At 40.6% G+C, this 18,182-nt stretch overlaps 1 protein-coding gene and 1 long non-coding RNA gene across 10 annotated transcripts in view; both read right to left on the bottom strand.

The window, feature by feature from the left end:
- The window catches only part of ABCB11 (ATP binding cassette subfamily B member 11), a 74,684-nt gene that overhangs the window by 5,448 nt on the left and 51,054 nt on the right, over window positions 1-18,182 (bottom strand). For all 9 annotated transcript variants that reach the window (XM_068948679.1, XM_068948678.1, XM_068948682.1 and 6 more), the window contains 8 exons: window positions 16,441-16,611; window positions 15,418-15,619; window positions 14,593-14,671; window positions 13,496-13,631; window positions 11,425-11,589; window positions 5,885-5,989; window positions 5,623-5,784; window positions 3,583-3,786 (listed from right to left, as the gene is read on the bottom strand). In XM_068948679.1, coding sequence (XP_068804780.1) covers window positions 3,583-3,786; window positions 5,623-5,784; window positions 5,885-5,989; window positions 11,425-11,589; window positions 13,496-13,631; window positions 14,593-14,671; window positions 15,418-15,619; window positions 16,441-16,611 — 1,224 coding nt within the window. The remainder of the gene's footprint in view (window positions 1-3,582; window positions 3,787-5,622; window positions 5,785-5,884; window positions 5,990-11,424; window positions 11,590-13,495; window positions 13,632-14,592; window positions 14,672-15,417; window positions 15,620-16,440; window positions 16,612-18,182) is intronic.
- On the bottom strand, window positions 251-3,576 carry LOC138067648 (uncharacterized). Its single transcript, XR_011141927.1, has 2 exons — window positions 2,928-3,576; window positions 251-2,765 (listed from the first exon to the last, which is right to left on the bottom strand). It is a non-coding gene; the product is annotated as an uncharacterized lncRNA (long non-coding RNA).

The following is an 18,182-nucleotide window of genomic DNA, read 5'->3' as shown; positions in this document are numbered from 1 at the left end:
TTCACAAATACGCATTTCTTTCACAAACGCAGGGCACTAATGCCGTAACTAAATTGTTTCAGATATAATATAGATTGTCCCAGACGTCAGCCAAACTAAAAGAGAAACTTTCCTGCAAGCAATATCTGCTAACTTCCTCAACAGTAAAACCCTGTCTGCTCCTCTAGCACAACCTATTGTAAGCACCCTCAGGAAAACAGGCATGTTCTCCTACCTGTGACTTCTTTTCATGCAGTATGAATAAAAGGGACTTCTACTCCTTGATAGTGTTCTCTATTTTGTGCGTCCCTCTCAATGCAGGACAATGGTGTTCTAAAATATACTCTAATATTTCCAAAATCCACTTCTCAGTGGCAACAATTTCTAGCTGAATGAAATAACGCATAATGTAATTTTCACAAATGCTACTTTTTTAACAAAAATGTTTGGGGACACTGTTATTTCCTTGCTTGCATATGTCTATTGTTTAAATATGCTTATTTCAATTATTTTTTGTGTTTTACTTATACCAATACTCAGGGAAAGAGATAGAAGGGATGCTATTCCCCACTTCCCTCAAGAAGCACTTGAGTTTACTGTTTCCTCTCCTTCTCACCCTCATTGTTTTTCTTGTCAATCTCCAAAAAAGCCTGATGAGATGTAACATATGAATGAAAGACGACCTCTTGATTCCTCTGAGATCAATAACACAGTTTCCAGGATTCTACCTTGTACGTAGACAAAGAATAAATAAATGCCTGCCTATGCACATAGAAAAACGCAACACAGGAAACTGAATTCCCATGATCTTCCTCTGTGGTTTGGAAACCTCTCTGGAACCTGAAGTAATTACAGGCTTCACACTGTGTTTTGTTCCTAGTCAGAATATGGTTCTCCACCCCACAAAACAGCACTACAGTTTCATCAGTAGAAGTACATAACCACTTTGTTTGATTCCAGTTTCACCTATCTTATTTCAAGTAATTTTATTCAGGAATTGATCTTGTTTAATTTTAACAACACTTCTAGTTTGCCCGGACTTTGGTAATGGCTTCACAGTGTGACGCTTTCCTTTGGGTAGCAATAGTCTAGTGTATGATCCATGAATACTTTCAGCATGTAGGAAGAGACCTGAATATATATCTTTACAAAATATTCTTTTCATTTTTTTTCTGGCCAAAATTAAGGATCAAATCTGTTACATTATCATATAATTTGAAGGAGCAGATAAGTAGGTACCGTGAATTGCAGTGCTGAGCCTGTGCTTTTCTATGTTTAGCACGGCTGGTGAACAATCATTGTGGAGACTCAAAAAAAGCCTTTTGCATTTGGATGCAATGCTGGCAAATAAATTAGAAAATAAGACCAGACGATCAGTCAGTGCCAAAACTGCTGAAGCCCTGAGTGCCCTTTTCACCCCAGTCGCTGGGTCACTCTGTTGAATATAAGCTGATGCCTCGACTCGTTAGTAAAATTTCTCTGTTTAAATCTATATGTCAGTTCCAAGATGGTATTTTGATTTATCACTTTTTGCAAATAATCAAACCATTCTGAATGTGACTGACTGGTCAGGCCTTAATTGCTCCTTGACTTTCTAGAGCTGAAGATTGCTCTTAACAGTACTTCAGAGTGGTCCTTAAATTTTTGAAAAAAATATTCTAGAAGTCTGCATGTATAGGCAGTCAAAATGAATATAGTTCATTTATTCCTTTACATTAATTTAAATTATTTGTCTTCATTTGTTAAATGTTTTCTTTATAATCACACCCAGAAGCAGGAGTTTGCTCCTTTGAAAGAAGCCAGAACAGGGGGGCAGGCTGGGTGAGCTGCAGCAGGGAATGGGAAACAGACGGGCTGAACAGAGCAAAGAACTCTGCTCCATACGCTTGCTGCACAGATTATGTGCAGGAGGAGGCTAAAGATACCTGGCTGAGGGCTCAGACAGGTAGAGATGAGCCTCAGACGAGGCAGGGTAGAGGTGAGATGGCTTAGGGACTTGGTGGGCAGGACTTTAATGTATGAAGCAGGAGAAGGGTTGGAAAGGGAGCTCTGGAAGAGTCATTATGAGATGGGATAAAGGAGGAGCTGGGCGAAAGGAAAAGCTCCGAGGCTTCGAGGAGCCCTGCAAAGCGTATTTGTTCTGATGCTGGAGATATGGCAGCCTAAAGGGGGATAAAGGCTCAGATGTTACCCTGAGAGGGGTAATGACTGAGGTAGGCCTCACTGTGTTGCCTGTATTGCAAGTCCCCTACATTTCTGATGCAGTTCACTTTCTGCATTGCTGTACGAGGCAGAATTACAATTGCTCAGGTTCTGGGTCACGTGCCAGAACTTAGCGATCGGAATTAGTGTCAAAAGAGTTTGAGTGTTTCAAAGACAGCAAACCTGTCCACTGCTATTTCTGGTTAGGAACAAACTCCCTGAGGAAATGACATTCCTTTTTCTTGGGTCCCCACTTTTCCTAGTCAGCTATATGACCGGAGTCTGCTCAGCCAATGCAGACTGCAGCACTCTGCGTAGCTGCAGATCTATTGACTCTCTCCATGGAATTCTTTCCTGTGAGGGTGACTGAGCACTGGAACAGGCTGCCCGGAGAGGTTGTGGAGTCTCCATCCTTGGAGATATTCAAAAGCCGTCTGGACACAATCCTGGGCAATGTGCTCTGGGTGACTCTGCTTGAGCAGGAGGGTTGGACTAGACAGTCTCCAGAGGTCCCTTCCAACCTCAGCCGTTCTGTGATTCTGTGACATCTATTCTCAGCCTTCGGTGAGGCAGTTCTTAGGGTCCTGCAGCCAAAGGAACATGGGATGGTGCTAAGTGGGAAACCGGAGTGAGAGTAACAAGAGGAGGATTTTAATCAGGGATCACTAAATACAGGGTGCTTGGTTTGCAAGGCAGGGAATTCCTTCCTTGTCTCCCATGCTGGTTGTTTTAATACCCACACACACCTGCTTCCTCCCAGTCACCACGGAGGACATATAAAGCACTACAGGAAAGTGCTATGTCTCCTGTCCAAAATAACAAAAAGGTTAATGCTCATCCATAAGAAAAGTGAAAATCTATATACCAGCTGAGAAATTACAATTGATTGAAATTTGACTGCTACAACACAACATAAAAACAAACTTATGCTTGTGATCTAGCAGCACAAATTGATAGGGAAGCTGCTGAAATATAGGCTTTACTGAAGAAATAATTTCATTCTCTCTAAAATCAACATACCAACTGGTTATTCAGTGCTGAAATCTTAGCTGTGATGATTTCTGAGTGAACAGGTGTCACTATTCTCTGAGAACAGTATACTCACAGGCAATCACCAAATGGGTATTTAAACAAAACCTGACAGCAATGAAACCGATTGATCAGAGATCTATGTTTACCATTTAGGTCCAATAACTTCTGAAAAGTAAGTCACAGTCCAAGCAGTAAGTGCTTTTACAGCTAGGGAATTCCCTGAGATGTTTTGACAGCTTGATAAACTGAAATAGTAAAACTTATTTGCAAAATGTTGCCAGCTTCATTACATTTGAGTTATTGATGGTCCCAAATTCCTGACTTTCAGCTCCCTGTGGCTGCGAATGTAAGTTAGTTTTTAAATGTTACCCGTCCAGTAGCTTCCAGAGATTTCTTGTCCTGAGCGGCAAATCCTGTCAGCATTCTGGCCTGCACAGCTCCAGATAAGGCCAAAAATGGCAGAAAACACATTATAACTAAACTCAGTTTCCAGCTGAAGTAGAAAGCAATAATGATGGCCACTCCAATGTTGGTAAAGGAATTGACAATCATTCCTATCTGGGATCCAGTTGCCTTTAAAGAAAAGAAAAGGAAATGATTGACTTGTACTTCAATAGTAACTTCACTATTCTTTAAATAAATCTTCCTATAAAAATTAAGAAAACTATAAATATCATTAAAATGTCATAGGGCACCAATGGCTGTTAATATCACTGGAATTTAGCCAGTTTAGATACACTGTCTCCCAATAATTGTATCAAGAGAAGGAACGCAAATCTCAAATATTCTTTTTACCTACCAAACTTTCCAAGGAGAACTGAAGAAAATTGTTCCTAATGATACTAACAAAGATAATTAACCATTTAAATAAGTTCCCTTGGTTCCCTGAGGAGTCATGCTTCTGCATATTCTGTTTAGCCCATATATTTATCTACCTCGATTTAAAGAATAAACAGAACCCTTTTGCAACTTAACTATTAACACAACAAAGTCTTAGCTGTGCTAAAATCAGTAGGAAACACCAGTGAGAAATGGTGAATTAAAGTCGCTTTTCTGCCTGTCTGTTAGGGATAAATTTTATATGTGCCTTTGACATCATCTTTACTGTCGGTCATTCATCTTTCCATCATGTACTTCAAGAACGCTATTCTTTGTAACAGATTTGATTTATGCACTCAGAAGTTCACTTCTTCCAGTAAACAGCAGCACTAAATAGAAACTAAGCTGCTGTGAATTAGAAAAAACATACATTTTGTATTCTCAATCATTTTCAGTCAAATTCACACGGAAAAATTTGAAATTCCAGCACAAAATGCTCATCATGCACTTCCCCTCTGAGCTGGAGCAGCAGAGCAAGGTGCTCCTGGGCTGTCTCTGGCCTTCCCCCGGTGGCAGGTGGGTCACCCAGCCGTACAGATGCCAGTGTAAGGAGCAGTCGTAGCATCTGCTCATACTATATGGATCCTGCAGCTGCAAGAGCCCACTTCTTACTCCAAGTGCAATTGAAGACATTTTCAAATTCCAGGCACTTGCCTGCATCTTCTCACCTTCAGCTCCCTCTGCAACTGCAGCAGCTAGCTGAGTGCTGTGTCAGGCTGTAAAAGGTGGAGGAGGTGCTGCTCAAATAGCCCTTCCTTCCTCCAGGGCTGTGGGCTGAACAGCCATGCCCCATCGCACTACATTTGCTTAGAACAAAGATTTCCCTTAGAAGACTATTATACTATTCACTCAGTGTTTTATGAGTTTATTTCAATTAAAATGAGCTCTGTAAGCATGGCTATAAGAAGAGCTTTGCAGCTGGCTTCTCAGATTCTTTGGAAAGAGCTCATGACAGGATGGGGTTAGTGGTTCACCTTCTCAGACAGTAAGTCACACTAACTGCATGGATCTCTGGCTGGGGCACTACGCAATAGTGTAAATTGTTTTAAAGTGGACTGTCAGTTTAAATCGAAACTGTCACATACAACACGCACAATATCCTGCTGAAAACTTGAAAACATGATTAGTGATGAATGAAGCCTGACATGTTTTTGAAATAAATATTAAGCATTGTGGCAAAAAGCTAATAAATGCATTTTCAGAAACAAGAAATCTAAAACTCTGCACTGAATGCTCCCCATGGCTCCATTGCTGGATTGTATTAATTTTATTAATTTTTGTGTTCTTGCTCTGGTATACAGGCACAAATAATAGGGAGTAAATTGTGATCCTATTTTTGCCTTTAGGAAAATCACTGAAAATAATTCCAAGCTGACAGTCTATGACAAGCAAATAGCTTGATCAACTGACAAAGGCTGGATATATCCTGACATTGCTGTTTGCATACTAGTTAATTTTGGGGACAATGTGCCAAAACAGGCCTTCAATTAGTCCTTATAGTAAAGCAGTTCTTCATATATCATGTCTTACCCCTTGGACCTGTGATGCATCTGTTGCAAGTCTTGTAGTCAAAGCACCAGGGCTGTTCCTCTGGTCGTCAAACCAACCAATTTCTTGCCCTAGCATAGCCTGGAAACCAATTTTCCTTAGCCGTCTTGTAAGCAGCTCACCAGACTTAGCAAAAGTGTATGCCTGGAGTGCATAAGAATAAATGCAATTATTATTCGGAAAGGTATACACACAGAGTAAAAGAGATGAGAAACAAAATTTACTTATATTGGACTGCTATTACCTGTAGAAATTGTGTCAGAAATGATACAAGTCCAACTAGGACAAACAGCAAGCAGACACCATTGATCTGTCTTCTTTGTTCTTCCTCCTCAAGAATGGAGAAGGTCTTTGAAAAAAATGGGGGGTAAAGTATTAGAGGCGTGTGAACATGGGAAATAGAACTTACAAGTTAAGCCAACATCTGCAACGGGACGTGACAGAATTTGGTTCCATGCGCTTAACTTGTGGGTGGCATTTCCAGGAACTCACAAACTCCAAAGTTTTTCATATAGTTATTGCAGTTTCCCAAGAGCGCGATTCACAACAGGCAGTGGGACGGACAGGAAGAAATACAGACCAACAAATGGGAAGCACCAAAGAAAAGACTATGCCTGAAATCTCACCTCTCTCCCAGTAACTGCCGCTAAGTGCAGCCTGCAAAGAGGCATCAGTGTGAGGATGAGATTCCACTCTGTGACACCATTCTGGCCTGCAGTGTTTAAGTCACTGCTTTGGACAAACACACCCCAGATTCGCCCCAGATTTTCCCAAACTAAGTCTCGGGACAACATAACGCTTTTTACTCCTGTTAAAAAAAAAAGTTTATTATTCTCAGTGTCTGCACATACTACTATGACTTGCTGCCCACGCCTAGTTATAGCTAATCAGTCAGCTCTCCGTTATAAACAAGATCTAGTCTGATAATCAGAGAACAGCAATAAAATAAATAGCATAGAGACAAAGCAACAATGCAGCAGCTTCCTTAATTCCTTTCTAATCTATGACAATTACTACCTGAATTAGGCCACACAAAACAAAGTACTTGTACATGAATACACCATAGGATGACTCTCCTTGCACAGCTCTAATTGATGTTGTTTTAATTGCTATAGGTAGCTTCAAGTGGAACCCACTGTCCTCTGCTAAAGGAGTGTGGATGCAAGCTATTCCCCTCCTGCTGGACACTTGAGAAAAAGCATCATTAGTGCTTAAAGTATAGCCTCCCTCCCCCCTCCATGGCATTTTCCTTTTATCTCTCCTTCTTTATATCTGATCTTTTTCACCAACTGCCAGGGTTATTGGCTGATAATGAGGTAATGGTCCAAATTTAAGTAGTCATCCTTTAGCAATCACTTCCACTCACAGCAATTGATGTGTAGGTCAGTTAACCTACTTGAAGTTGTTAAACTTCTTTTACTACTCACAGGTATAAGCCACAGCTCATGTTTGTACTCCTCCACTAATCTGTTATCTTCAAGATGTAGTTAAAAATAACTTGAGCATCTGACCTTTACTTAGATCAAAAACATCCTAAATTCCTTCAGGTCAATATCTAACAAGAGAAAGAGAAGATGGAATTTTCATTACACCTGCTATATATAAAAATTCCACCAAAAAAAACTTAAGTCCTAGTCTTAAAAGGTCAACCCAAGTTATTTACAGTTCAAAGTTATCTACACATTCAAGTAATTGGGAGGAATTAGAGCATGAATTTGAGAAAGAGAAATAGCTATTCTCTACGGGGAATTCCACTTCAAAGTATTTTCAACTTTGTACATCAGTACCTTAGCAACAAAATAAATCCCGCAAAGTTCAAAATGATAATATTGAAACAGCATTTAGTGTTTCAAGCTAAGGTCTGCTCCAAGTCCATGTTGTGTTACTACTTATCAGTAGTAAGGCATACGACTTTTCAGACATATCTTCTCTGTTTAAAGAAAATTATCCATATGTTTTGATGCAAATCTCTTATTTTAATCCATCATAACGAGAATATAAAATATAACAGTCTGCTGCTGTTCCTATCCCCTTAATGAAATCCATTGCACCTTCAGTAATTCACATTTGATCCTGAACCGAACGGCTATGAGCAGCTTTCATCTCTGTAACTTACGTAACTAGAGAAAGATAGATAGAGAAAGAAAAAACTTAAGGTTTTTTTTTTGCTTGCTTATTTTCGTGGGAAGTGTTCCAGTTAAATAACTGGACTGAATGAGACACAAGAAGGTGAACTCAGTGTCATGAGGACTGTGTGCTACAAGGAGTCTGTATTTGAGAACTGCTGGAACAGCATTTTCTCTATCATCACATTATACAATATGTAGACATGAATGGGAAAAAGCACGTCATAGTAATGGTCACGTTACTCATATGGCTAGCCTAAAACATAACCATGGGAGTAACTACTCATCATGCATTAGATCTTAATTACAGTACTATGATACTCCTTCACATGAAGAAACATCAGCAAAATCTCTGCTGAAGTGAATAGAAATTTTAACGAATAAGGCTAATAAACAATGTGATAAACACTGTGTGTGATGGATCACCATAAATACAAAGCTGTGAACTGGGATGAAAAACACTTTACTCTCCAGAGATGCTGAAGGCTTTTTGCAAGCAATTTGTGCGTTCTCTCTACATAGCTGGAATGACCCCATACATTCGTTGAACTCAACATTTCTTTTTTCTCCACTGTGTAATTTCCTCTCTAACTAAATACAGAAATATCAAATAAATACCAGACCGAACACTGAAGAGAGAAGTAAAGATAAATAAAGGAAGACAAATGCCCTAGGACCCTAGGGTGAGTCCTAGTAAGTATTCATGCTTGTTATAAATAGACTTGAGTTCATTGCTTCTGCACGGCTAGATGGCAGGTGTGATTAAGCAGAAAGTAAAAGACAGCATTGTTTCTGGTTTTAGGGAGGTTGGATCTGGGTGCTCATGAAAGAGGAGGGTGCAGTGAATCTTTCCTTCTTTAATATTCTGCCTGTATCACCTACATTCAAAGTGACTCCACTGCTTTCTGTTACACATGAAAGGTGTTGTGAAAGGCCCCCTCAAGTGGCCAGGCTCTCTGCTGCTGGTAGATAAAAAAGCTGGGAGAACTCCAGTGTCTGCGAGACACTGAGGAGATTTCTGGTGAAGTCAGTTATCAGTCAATCTGGGACTCCTATTGCAAGTCCTAGATTCAGGAAAGCACGCCAGCTCAAGACAAGTGACGGGTTGAAGTATATGCTTACACCCACCCTAAACAGAGGGCAAGAGTGCTTTGTTGGATTAGGCCCACAGTGCAGATCTCTTCATCACTACCCTAAAGAAGCAAAAGTGGATAACACTGGCTGGGAAGAGAACTCTATATTGCAAACAGAGGACCTTTTCCCTTGAAAATTTGTCCTGTAAAACTTAACTAGCTGGTTCTATGGTTATCCTAACATGCTTAGCTATATTCTTGAACTATGATCTTGATTATAAAAAAAAAAAAAATTGGCCACATTAGCATGTAGCATGGACAATAGTATCAGGTCAATAAAAGGAAAGAGCTGGTGCTATATAATCCAGATTATACAAATTTCACTTTGTTTTTACTTTGCACGATCTTTAATCAGGGGCCATGGGCTACATGTCCAGTAGCGGTTGGAGCACATCTTCTAGTTCAGTTTCACTGGAAAAGGATCCATTTCCTGTGCTCTGAGACTATGCCACAATGGGAACCAAAGCATAGTAAGAAGGAACACTGAGAAATTTGTTCCAAAGACGCCCTTCTGATCTGAACTAAACTGTTAAGACCACACACCCAGTATTGTCCAGTATACATTCACTTTTTGGGTCTAATTTCTGAGAACCTTGAAGCCAGACTTTGCTAAACTTTTTTCATTCCATAGCTGTGGGGTTTTTTCCCCTCACTTCTCCAACTGTATTGTTTCCAGAGCACAAGCCCACACATCTGTCACTACATCACTGAAGATATTCAAACACTTGGAAGGCAGATGCATGTTCCATCTGCCTGCCTTGGCACCAGGCAGAACAAAAATTGCTTACAGTTATGGATAATAAAACACAGACGCTGAATTTTGCTCATGTTTGTTGTGGCCTAGTTTTACTTTGCAAACTCTCTCCTCCCATAGACCCAGACCTCCAAGACAGGGAATCTGTCCTTGGCAATGAAGGCATCAACATCTTGCAGGCTCAGACTTCAGGCTCAGACCTTTCAATGTCTGGAAAACCTAACTCTCAAAGGGGATCAAAAGTTATAGCCATTGCAGAGTAGACACAGCAGTGCCTCATCTGTTATCTAGTGAAAGCCATAGTCATTAGCTTGAGGTCTAGTCATCCAAAAAGTGTTTCGAGATGGTAGACCTAAAGGCTAAAAGGCCAAGCACGTTGGCCAGGATCCACCAAGTGGATTAACAGAGACTGGAATGTTTCTTGATGTGCCTGTCCCTGGATTTTAGATAGCAGACATCAAGCTGCAAGTAAATGTGATTCATAGTCTTGAATAACTTTCTTGAGTCTAAGCCTTTATTTAAAACAAAACAAACCCAAAAAAACACCAACGGCATGAGATCAATCTTTTCTTTAAGAGATTGCAGGAACTGTTATTAGGAACTTTTTCTCAGCCCTTTTTTAACCTAATCTCAGATGCGACATCATGCATTACTTCTTTCCTGCCTGAAAGAATTTGAAGCTTCGCTTTGTAGAAGAGCACCTACCTTTTCAGGCTATGCATTCTTTGCACACGTACATGTCTAACCTGACCTAAACAATTAAGTGGGGATCACAACACAGATTTTACACTGTTCCAGGTGGTACCCAAACCGCAAAACTATAATGTCATTCCCAATTTCTTCCCAGTGTAATGTCATTACTTTACCCAATAAAAACAGGGCCAACAGAGACTAGACGAAACCCTACTGAATCCTGGAAAACAGGATACTGTCCTAGGCATTAGTTAGAGCAGTGCTGAATCTCTTCAGGTAGCTCCCCAGTCTCCTACCACCTTGGCCAATGTTTTCACCAAAAAGCTACTTCACAAAATGGGGAAGAACCCCCTCTTTCTGTTTTGGCAGGCTTTTGAAGGAAAAGCAGTCACAGCTGACCTCTCAAACACTTTCAAGTAATGCATTGGATTTTGATGGTAACATATCCTTCAATGAACACCAAGGTTTAAATATATTCCTATTTCCTGTCGGTCTTCCAGGCTGGTTGATGCAGGCCTACTTTCTGCTGGCAGCTGTGAATCCTGTTACAATGGTCTGCCTCTCCCTAGGTGTTTTGCTGAGCACAGGCAGCAGAACTGCATGTTCCAATAGTTCAATAAACAAACAAAGAGTTCAATAGTTTTTGGATCTGATACAAAGCTTTCTCAAAGGCCTGGCCAAGTTTGTAGAATAAAGTCCAGTAGGGAGGGACCTCTGCAGGTCTCCCTCCTTGCTGTACCTGGGTGTGAGGTACATCTTGCCTCATCTAAAATAAACAGCGTACGCACATACTGAAACCCGCTCCCAATAGTTCCTGGAAAGTGAATGAGAGGGAGAATGAAGCACACATGACAAACACTAATGATTCTATCCTTTTAAGCAACTTGAATGATACTGTGATGACTGTGATGATATAAATAACTATACCGAACAGCTGCTTATAGGGAAGAACATTAAGCTCATTTACTAGACAAGGTTAAAAGACTTGTGCAAAACATATCAAGTTCTGCCTCACAGGATCCTTTGCTCCCCTTTGCTTAAGAGCAGAAACATGCTTTAAAAGAGTAGTGTAACATACCCCAAGAATCTGACTGAATAACAAAGCATAGAGTGGACTGACTGCTCCATTCACAGCTGCTCCCAGAGATCCAAGCACCATATATGGCCATTCTGAAGCATTGTATTTCAAAATCCTGGCAAATGGTACAGGCTTAACATCTTCTTCATCCACAGCAACAGATTCCTAAAAAATAGTTGCATTTATGGAAAAAAAAAAAAAAGCATTCTCTGAGTGATGTTTTCCTTTTGTCAGTGAGATAAAATAACGAGCATAGGTACTCTGTTAAATGGCTGCCTCTAGTATTAAAACAGCTAGTCTGGCCATGTATAGGAAGGAACCTGATGAGTCTCGCCTGCTGTCTTGAACTCTTTTGTAGAGTTAGGGAGTCACAAGAGCGTTAAATAAATCCTACCTCTATTGTCCCTGGAGAAAAAGAGAGACATTATAGCTTGTGCAGCTCTACTGATTCCAAATGAAGGGATTAATTATGACCTGCTTAAGACTTTCAGCTACTGAAACTCAGGCTGTTCCCTTTCTGCTACTTCCAGATGAGGTGCAACGCAATACTCACTACCAGAATTTAAACTCTTTCCTCACCAGGGGACTTTTTATGTCACTCATGGAATGCTTAAGTATTATTTTAAAACAGTGTGGGTGAAGGTACTGATCAGACATCGCATCAAAGAGGCATGAAGTATAATTAGAACAAAGAAGACCTGAGAGGGATAGCTAGAGCCAAGCTTTATACATGCTAATTACGCCTCCCTTATGTGAAGCATCCTCAGACTATGTGCACAATTCCCATAATTACTTCCAGTAAGTGCAGAGTATGCATCATCAAATTATAACCTACCCTGCAGCTTGATTTCGTGCAGAATTTTTGTAACACTCAGTGTGCTGAGCCCTGTTCATATCCCTCAGTTCACATAGCTCAAAATGCCCAGACAAAAAAGACCCTGTGAATATCTATCTATCTGCTGGAAATGTGCAAGGATAAAGGGATGGAAACATTTTGCTTTTTATTTTTTTTTTCTAAGTCAGTGCCAGAGTAACAGCCCTAAGGCCTTCTATTTGTCCACAGAATAGGCTTAGCAAGAGCAAGGGCAGTGACTTAGCAAGAGCAAGGGCAGTACAAGTATCTGAAGGGGGAGTGTCAAGAGGATGAGGCCAGTCTCTTCTCTGTGGTGCCCAGCAACAGGACAAGAGGCAACGGGCAGGAACTGAACCACAGGAAGTTCCATCTGAACCTGAGAAAAAAACTTCTTCACTGTGAGGGTGACTGAGCATTGGAACAGGTTGCCCAGAGGGGTAGTGGAGTCTCCTTCCCTGGAGATATTCAAAACCCGTCTGGATGGGATCCTGGGAAATATGCTCTAGGTGACCCTGCTTGAGCAGGGAGGTTGGGCTAGATGATCTCCAGAGGTCCCTTCCAACCTAAACGATTCTGTGATTCTGTGACTTCTAACAGCCACGTCCTGCACTGAATATCTATAACCTTGCAAATTGGTGCAGGTAGCTTTATAAGCACTTTAGAAATCAATCCAGTGTGCATATTCCTAAAGAATTGATCCTATTTTGCATCATTTTAAAGTATGCTGTCTTTATTTCCTATATTGCTTGATTGCACAAGGACACTGATACAAAGTCTGCTGAAATCAGTGGAAGGACTCTGGCTCAGGTTGTAGGGATGTTCTCTCTTTACTCATACCTCTCCAGGTGATTCTGAGAGAGAGTGAAATGAATTTACTCTTTACTAAAGAAGAAGTGGTATCACTTGTATCACTCAGTGGCTATTACATTTCACAGACTGAACATCTTCATCCACAACATATATCAATCTATCAACAGCTCATGGTCTGCTAGAAATTTTATATGGACAAATAAACACAACAGCCATCAAAATGCAGCCTAGAGCTTACACAAAGGATAAGACCCAAAGCTGCGGGTTGGTACAGAAAAAAAAAAATCCATCTAAGAAGACATGCCAACAGCTCCTGTAACAGAATCACGAATCTACAGATTATCAGTACCAAGCAATATAAAGATGTCCTGCTTGTTTACAATTAAATAATAAACTATTGCATCTGACCTTTTTTGATGGTCCATCATCTTCTCCATAAGAAGACATAAGATACACAGACTCTGAACGGTCTCCTGCAATGGATAATGCAGGGTCAGGGACCACATTAGAGAGCTGAGATCTGGAGCGCTGCCGAAGTGAAGCTCTGAGAGAAGACAGAAACAGTCTGTTCTTCACAGCTCAGAAACACAATACTTGCTTTAAAGGCAGGTGCAGTTCTCATACCATATGAAATCAGGATTCACTGAACCATAGGAATCCCATTGACTTTTTCTTTCTTTTGCCATCTTCTCTCAACTTCTCAAGAAATAGAAATTGTGGGATATTTTCTTATTTTCATAATCACATTCCACCCCCCCCCACCCCACTCAGTTGCTGTCTTATATGTACTCTGTAATGTTTATTTATTTGTTGAGCAAACTCGTGGTGTATCCTACACAGGCTTATTTGCATATGCTCTTAAGCTACCAAGTCAATTCACCATTATCACTACAAAGTAGTTTAGTCCAGCAAAACAGGATGCTGAAGCAGTCCACCTATCTCTGAAAAAACAAAACCCTCTAAACTGGGAGCCATATATTTGCTCACACATGCTTGACATGGCTTTGTGTGAAAGAAATAATAATTGTCTAGTTATAAGACAGTCTGGCTTGTACAATGCTTTATCTTTCATGAAGCTGAAGCCATAATAAAAATGTCCTTGTACAGTAGCATTGATTTCTCAAGTAATTCAATAGCAAGCAGTTTTTCAAACGTCTGGAGTAAAAATGCATGAGGTGATATAAATGCATGAGGTGATATAAATGCATGGCTATATGGTAGGAATATTAAAAATAGAACACAAACACAGTAGACCAGAATCGGAGAGAAAGTACTGTGGCTAGAAGGGGACTAGGATTAAGAGCCTTTCTATTTATTCATGGGTCTTCAATCACCCAAGCTCTTCCTTTCCAAGTGGACTGTATCTTAGTTAATGCTTGCAGCCATTTGACTCTCTTTGCCACACCATATAGAGTACATAATTAGTACTATTGAGATATTTGGAAAAAGTACAGAGATCTGGAAATATATATAGATATGCAGTCACTTTCATTTTTAAGACTTACCGCAAGCTGGCCCGATAGCTTCCTCTGCTAAATGACTGGACTTTCTCAAGATTTGGCTCAAGCAAGTTATTTTCTGCTGCTGTAAAATATAGTATATAAAGCTCTTCAGTTTGTGCTAAAATGGAATACAAACCTAAGTAAGTCCCTTGTTGATTTGCAAAAAAAATAAAGTGTCTCCAAGTCATAGCTGGAATACTTTGTAGAAAGCAAGGGACATAATACAAACTTGTTACTCCACCCTATGTATACCACAGGTTTTATATGAGTTTGCATTTGACATGATGAAGTTAGGTAAATTTAATATTAACCTGAGTACCATCTTTTTTGGGGTGCGACTGCTGAAGGCTGTTTCCCTATTTTAGCAATTGGCCTCATCTTTTAAGATAAACATATCCAAGGCATGATGCTTCACAACAATACAAGTCACCCTATTAAGCTTCTATTTCCAGAAGCCTAGATTCAAATCTGCCTCTAGCAAAACAAATAAGGTGGTTTCAGCATACTCTGTAATTTGCCTGCAGTTCAAATGCAGCACAGCTGGATTGTCAGCATTAACCACAGACACAAAATACCAGGGTATTGCAGGTCAGGATTAATGTCCCAGGGCAGATCTACATGAGGAAGGTCATTTAGTGCATATGCTCTAAAAACACTTTGGCCAGGGCTATCAGTGTACTACTTTTAGAGACACTAAAATGTAGCCTGCAAGGGGAAAAAAAAAGGGGGTGGGGGGCTGGAAAGGGTAAACAACTAGTCCTCTGTAAAAAATAATATCTGTTTCTGTGGAATTTTACAAAGTTTTACAGAAGAAAACAAGACACTTACTTTGCACTGGTACTCTGGCAAGTGCCCTGTCTCCTTTGCTTTGTAAGGTCACCAGCATGAAATAAACCCCTTTCCTCTTCAGGAGTTCCTCATGAGTTCCTCTCTCCACAGCCCTTCCGTGCTCAAACCCAATGATGACATCGGCAGCTTTGATGGTGGACAGACGGTGAGCTATTGAGATTGCCGTGCGGCCAAGACGAGCCTAACAGAGAACAGCAGCCACGTTCCCAGGACAGCAAACAGAAGCACTTGGAATCAACACAACATAATCTAAAGTTTGGTCATAGCAACAGGAGTCTTTCAAGTAGTTTCAGCTGACTTTGAATTAACTCCATCCATAGCCCATAATGTCCATGTTTTCTCCACATGGAAAGAGGTAGACGTTTTCGGTTTGTTTTGCTAGTGCTTGAAACTGTCTGGAAACAAGCTGGTTCCAGTATGGAAGCTGTGAAAATTTGATCTGACTCATTTTATATATTTACTGTAGGATTAGATGAATCTCACTTGGGACTCTATCAACTGTATTGATCAAATTTCTGCTGGTTAAAAAGTGGGCTTAGCATAGCTGTCCTGGGAGTAGGCATCTACCTTGCTGGTATTTACTTTTAATCAGACGAAACCTACAAGTGATTTGGAAAAGTTTCTTTCTGGGCATGGAAAGATCTGTCAAAATCTTGACAGTCCTGAGCATCTTATTGTCTACTTATACCAAAACCCCTCATAACAGTTTTGCTGTGGGACTCAGAATGCATGGACCAGACCACAATTCACCCAGAACAAGATGGAAGGCAGTGAATATCCAGAGATGAGCACTATCTCTGAAGAAAGTGAATTACAGATTTTTGTTAATGTTCCAATAAGAAAAAAATATTTCCAGGCAATACCAAGGTTCTATTTGTGCATATGCAGTTATTAAGAAAAGCTTCTCAATGCTTTGTTACAACTCAGCAGCATCCTCTACACAGTGCCTCAAAAAATTATTTCTATCCTTTAAAATCTGACTTATGCTATATTATAGCAAACCTTATGAAGTGCTTCTTGAACAGTAGCTTCACTTTCATTATCAAGTGCTGAGGTAGCCATATCCAGTAGCAGGATTTTAGGGTTTCGCACAAGAGCTCGAGCAATAGCTATCCTCTGCTTTTGACCTCCACTCATCTGGCTTCCACCCTCTCCAACATGAGTGTCAAATTGCTGGGTGAGGGAAAAACATGAAAATGAAACATATAACAAAGGGGTCTATTAACCTTCTGGTGAAGTCACTGGTAAAATGTCTCTCACATTCGTACTGGCAGTGGACTTTAAAAAAAATTATCAACTTTGAAAGACAAAAACATTGTTAGTGCTCCAGATGTCAAGGACAGCTGATGAAATAACCTCCTTCATAATCAACAACGCTGTTTTGCCTGAAACAGGGTCCCATCCTGCAACAGTGCGCTCCTTCCCCACCCTTGATGTGCTACTCTTCTCCAGCCTAAACATCACCTTGAGACAGTGCTCTTCTTCCCCCTTAGCCTAACTTGTAAACAGCACCTGGAAAGGGGCTAACTGAGCATGCACCAACTAAAACCCATCTAGTATGCAAATGCACCCGGACAGGGGCTAAAGGGACACCATCCAGTATGCTAATATGACTACGAGTCAATCATCTTACCCCCATAAATCCCCCAGTGGGGAGAGCCCATTGAGCTCTCCTGCACGGTGGTAAGTCACACTGCGGAGCCTCCTCTTGAGCAGGGACATCTCTCAAGGCTACTTCCTGGGGTTGAGAGATTCCTTACCAGCAACAGATCCTCGGTAAGTGACACTGATAGCATGCTAGAACTTTGTAACTTTGTTAAGTTACCTCTCTTTGTTAAGACTGGTTGTGGACATAATCTCTAGACATAATCCTTAGGCACAAATCTTAGACTAAGTATCGGTCTCCCTGACATCTGCTTTGCAAGGGTATATCTCTGGGTGATTGTGTGATTGTGCATATACTCCTTAGACATAAACTGTTGACCAAGTCTGGGACTAGGATCAGATCCACCCGGGTCCTTTCGGAACCTTGTGACTCAATGGGAGGGCCTCCTTGACACATTCACCTGGCCTTGTCCTCCACGCAGTAAATAACCTGGGTGAACCTTGCCATTCGATCCTTGTTAAGTTGCTGTCTTAATCATGTTGAATCTATAAATCTATTGAATCTATAAAGCATATTGCTGCTTTTCTCTACCGAGTGAAGTGCATCACTCCTCCTCACTCTATATGCAACACATCCCCAAACCAAAAGTATATACTGATATAAAAGTGAAATATCAGCAAGAACTGCAATGAAGAGGAAGAACCTTCCCACTCTTCATCAGATGACTCACCACCACTTTCCAGAGAGCTGTACTTACCTGCTGTGGCCTGTGACTCATGAACACTGTGATTCATGGACATCATATACTAATGACACCAGGTTCAGGTAGGGACATAGATAAACACATACAGCCTAGGATCTAGAGGGCCAGGATCACCATACACACCTAGAACAAAATCCTGCTTATTCTTCTATTGCCGGGGACGCAGGAGATAAACAAGAGCCTTTATACAGTCTTTCCATTAACAGTTTCCTGGAAATCTAGGAATGCACAAATGGAGGATAAAACGTATGTCCCAATACTAGTTACCTGTCCTTGAATCCTACCGATAAGGTTTACTGCTGTAACATGTCCCTTTGAAAAGCAACTTGACAAAATAACATTCTGGATAAGTAAACAGCCCGCTAATATATATGG

Source organism: Struthio camelus, chromosome 6, assembly GCF_040807025.1.
Source record: "Struthio camelus isolate bStrCam1 chromosome 6, bStrCam1.hap1, whole genome shotgun sequence".
Lineage (NCBI taxonomy): Eukaryota > Metazoa > Chordata > Aves > Struthioniformes > Struthionidae > Struthio > Struthio camelus.
This window is presented reverse-complemented; position numbering and strand designations above follow the sequence as displayed.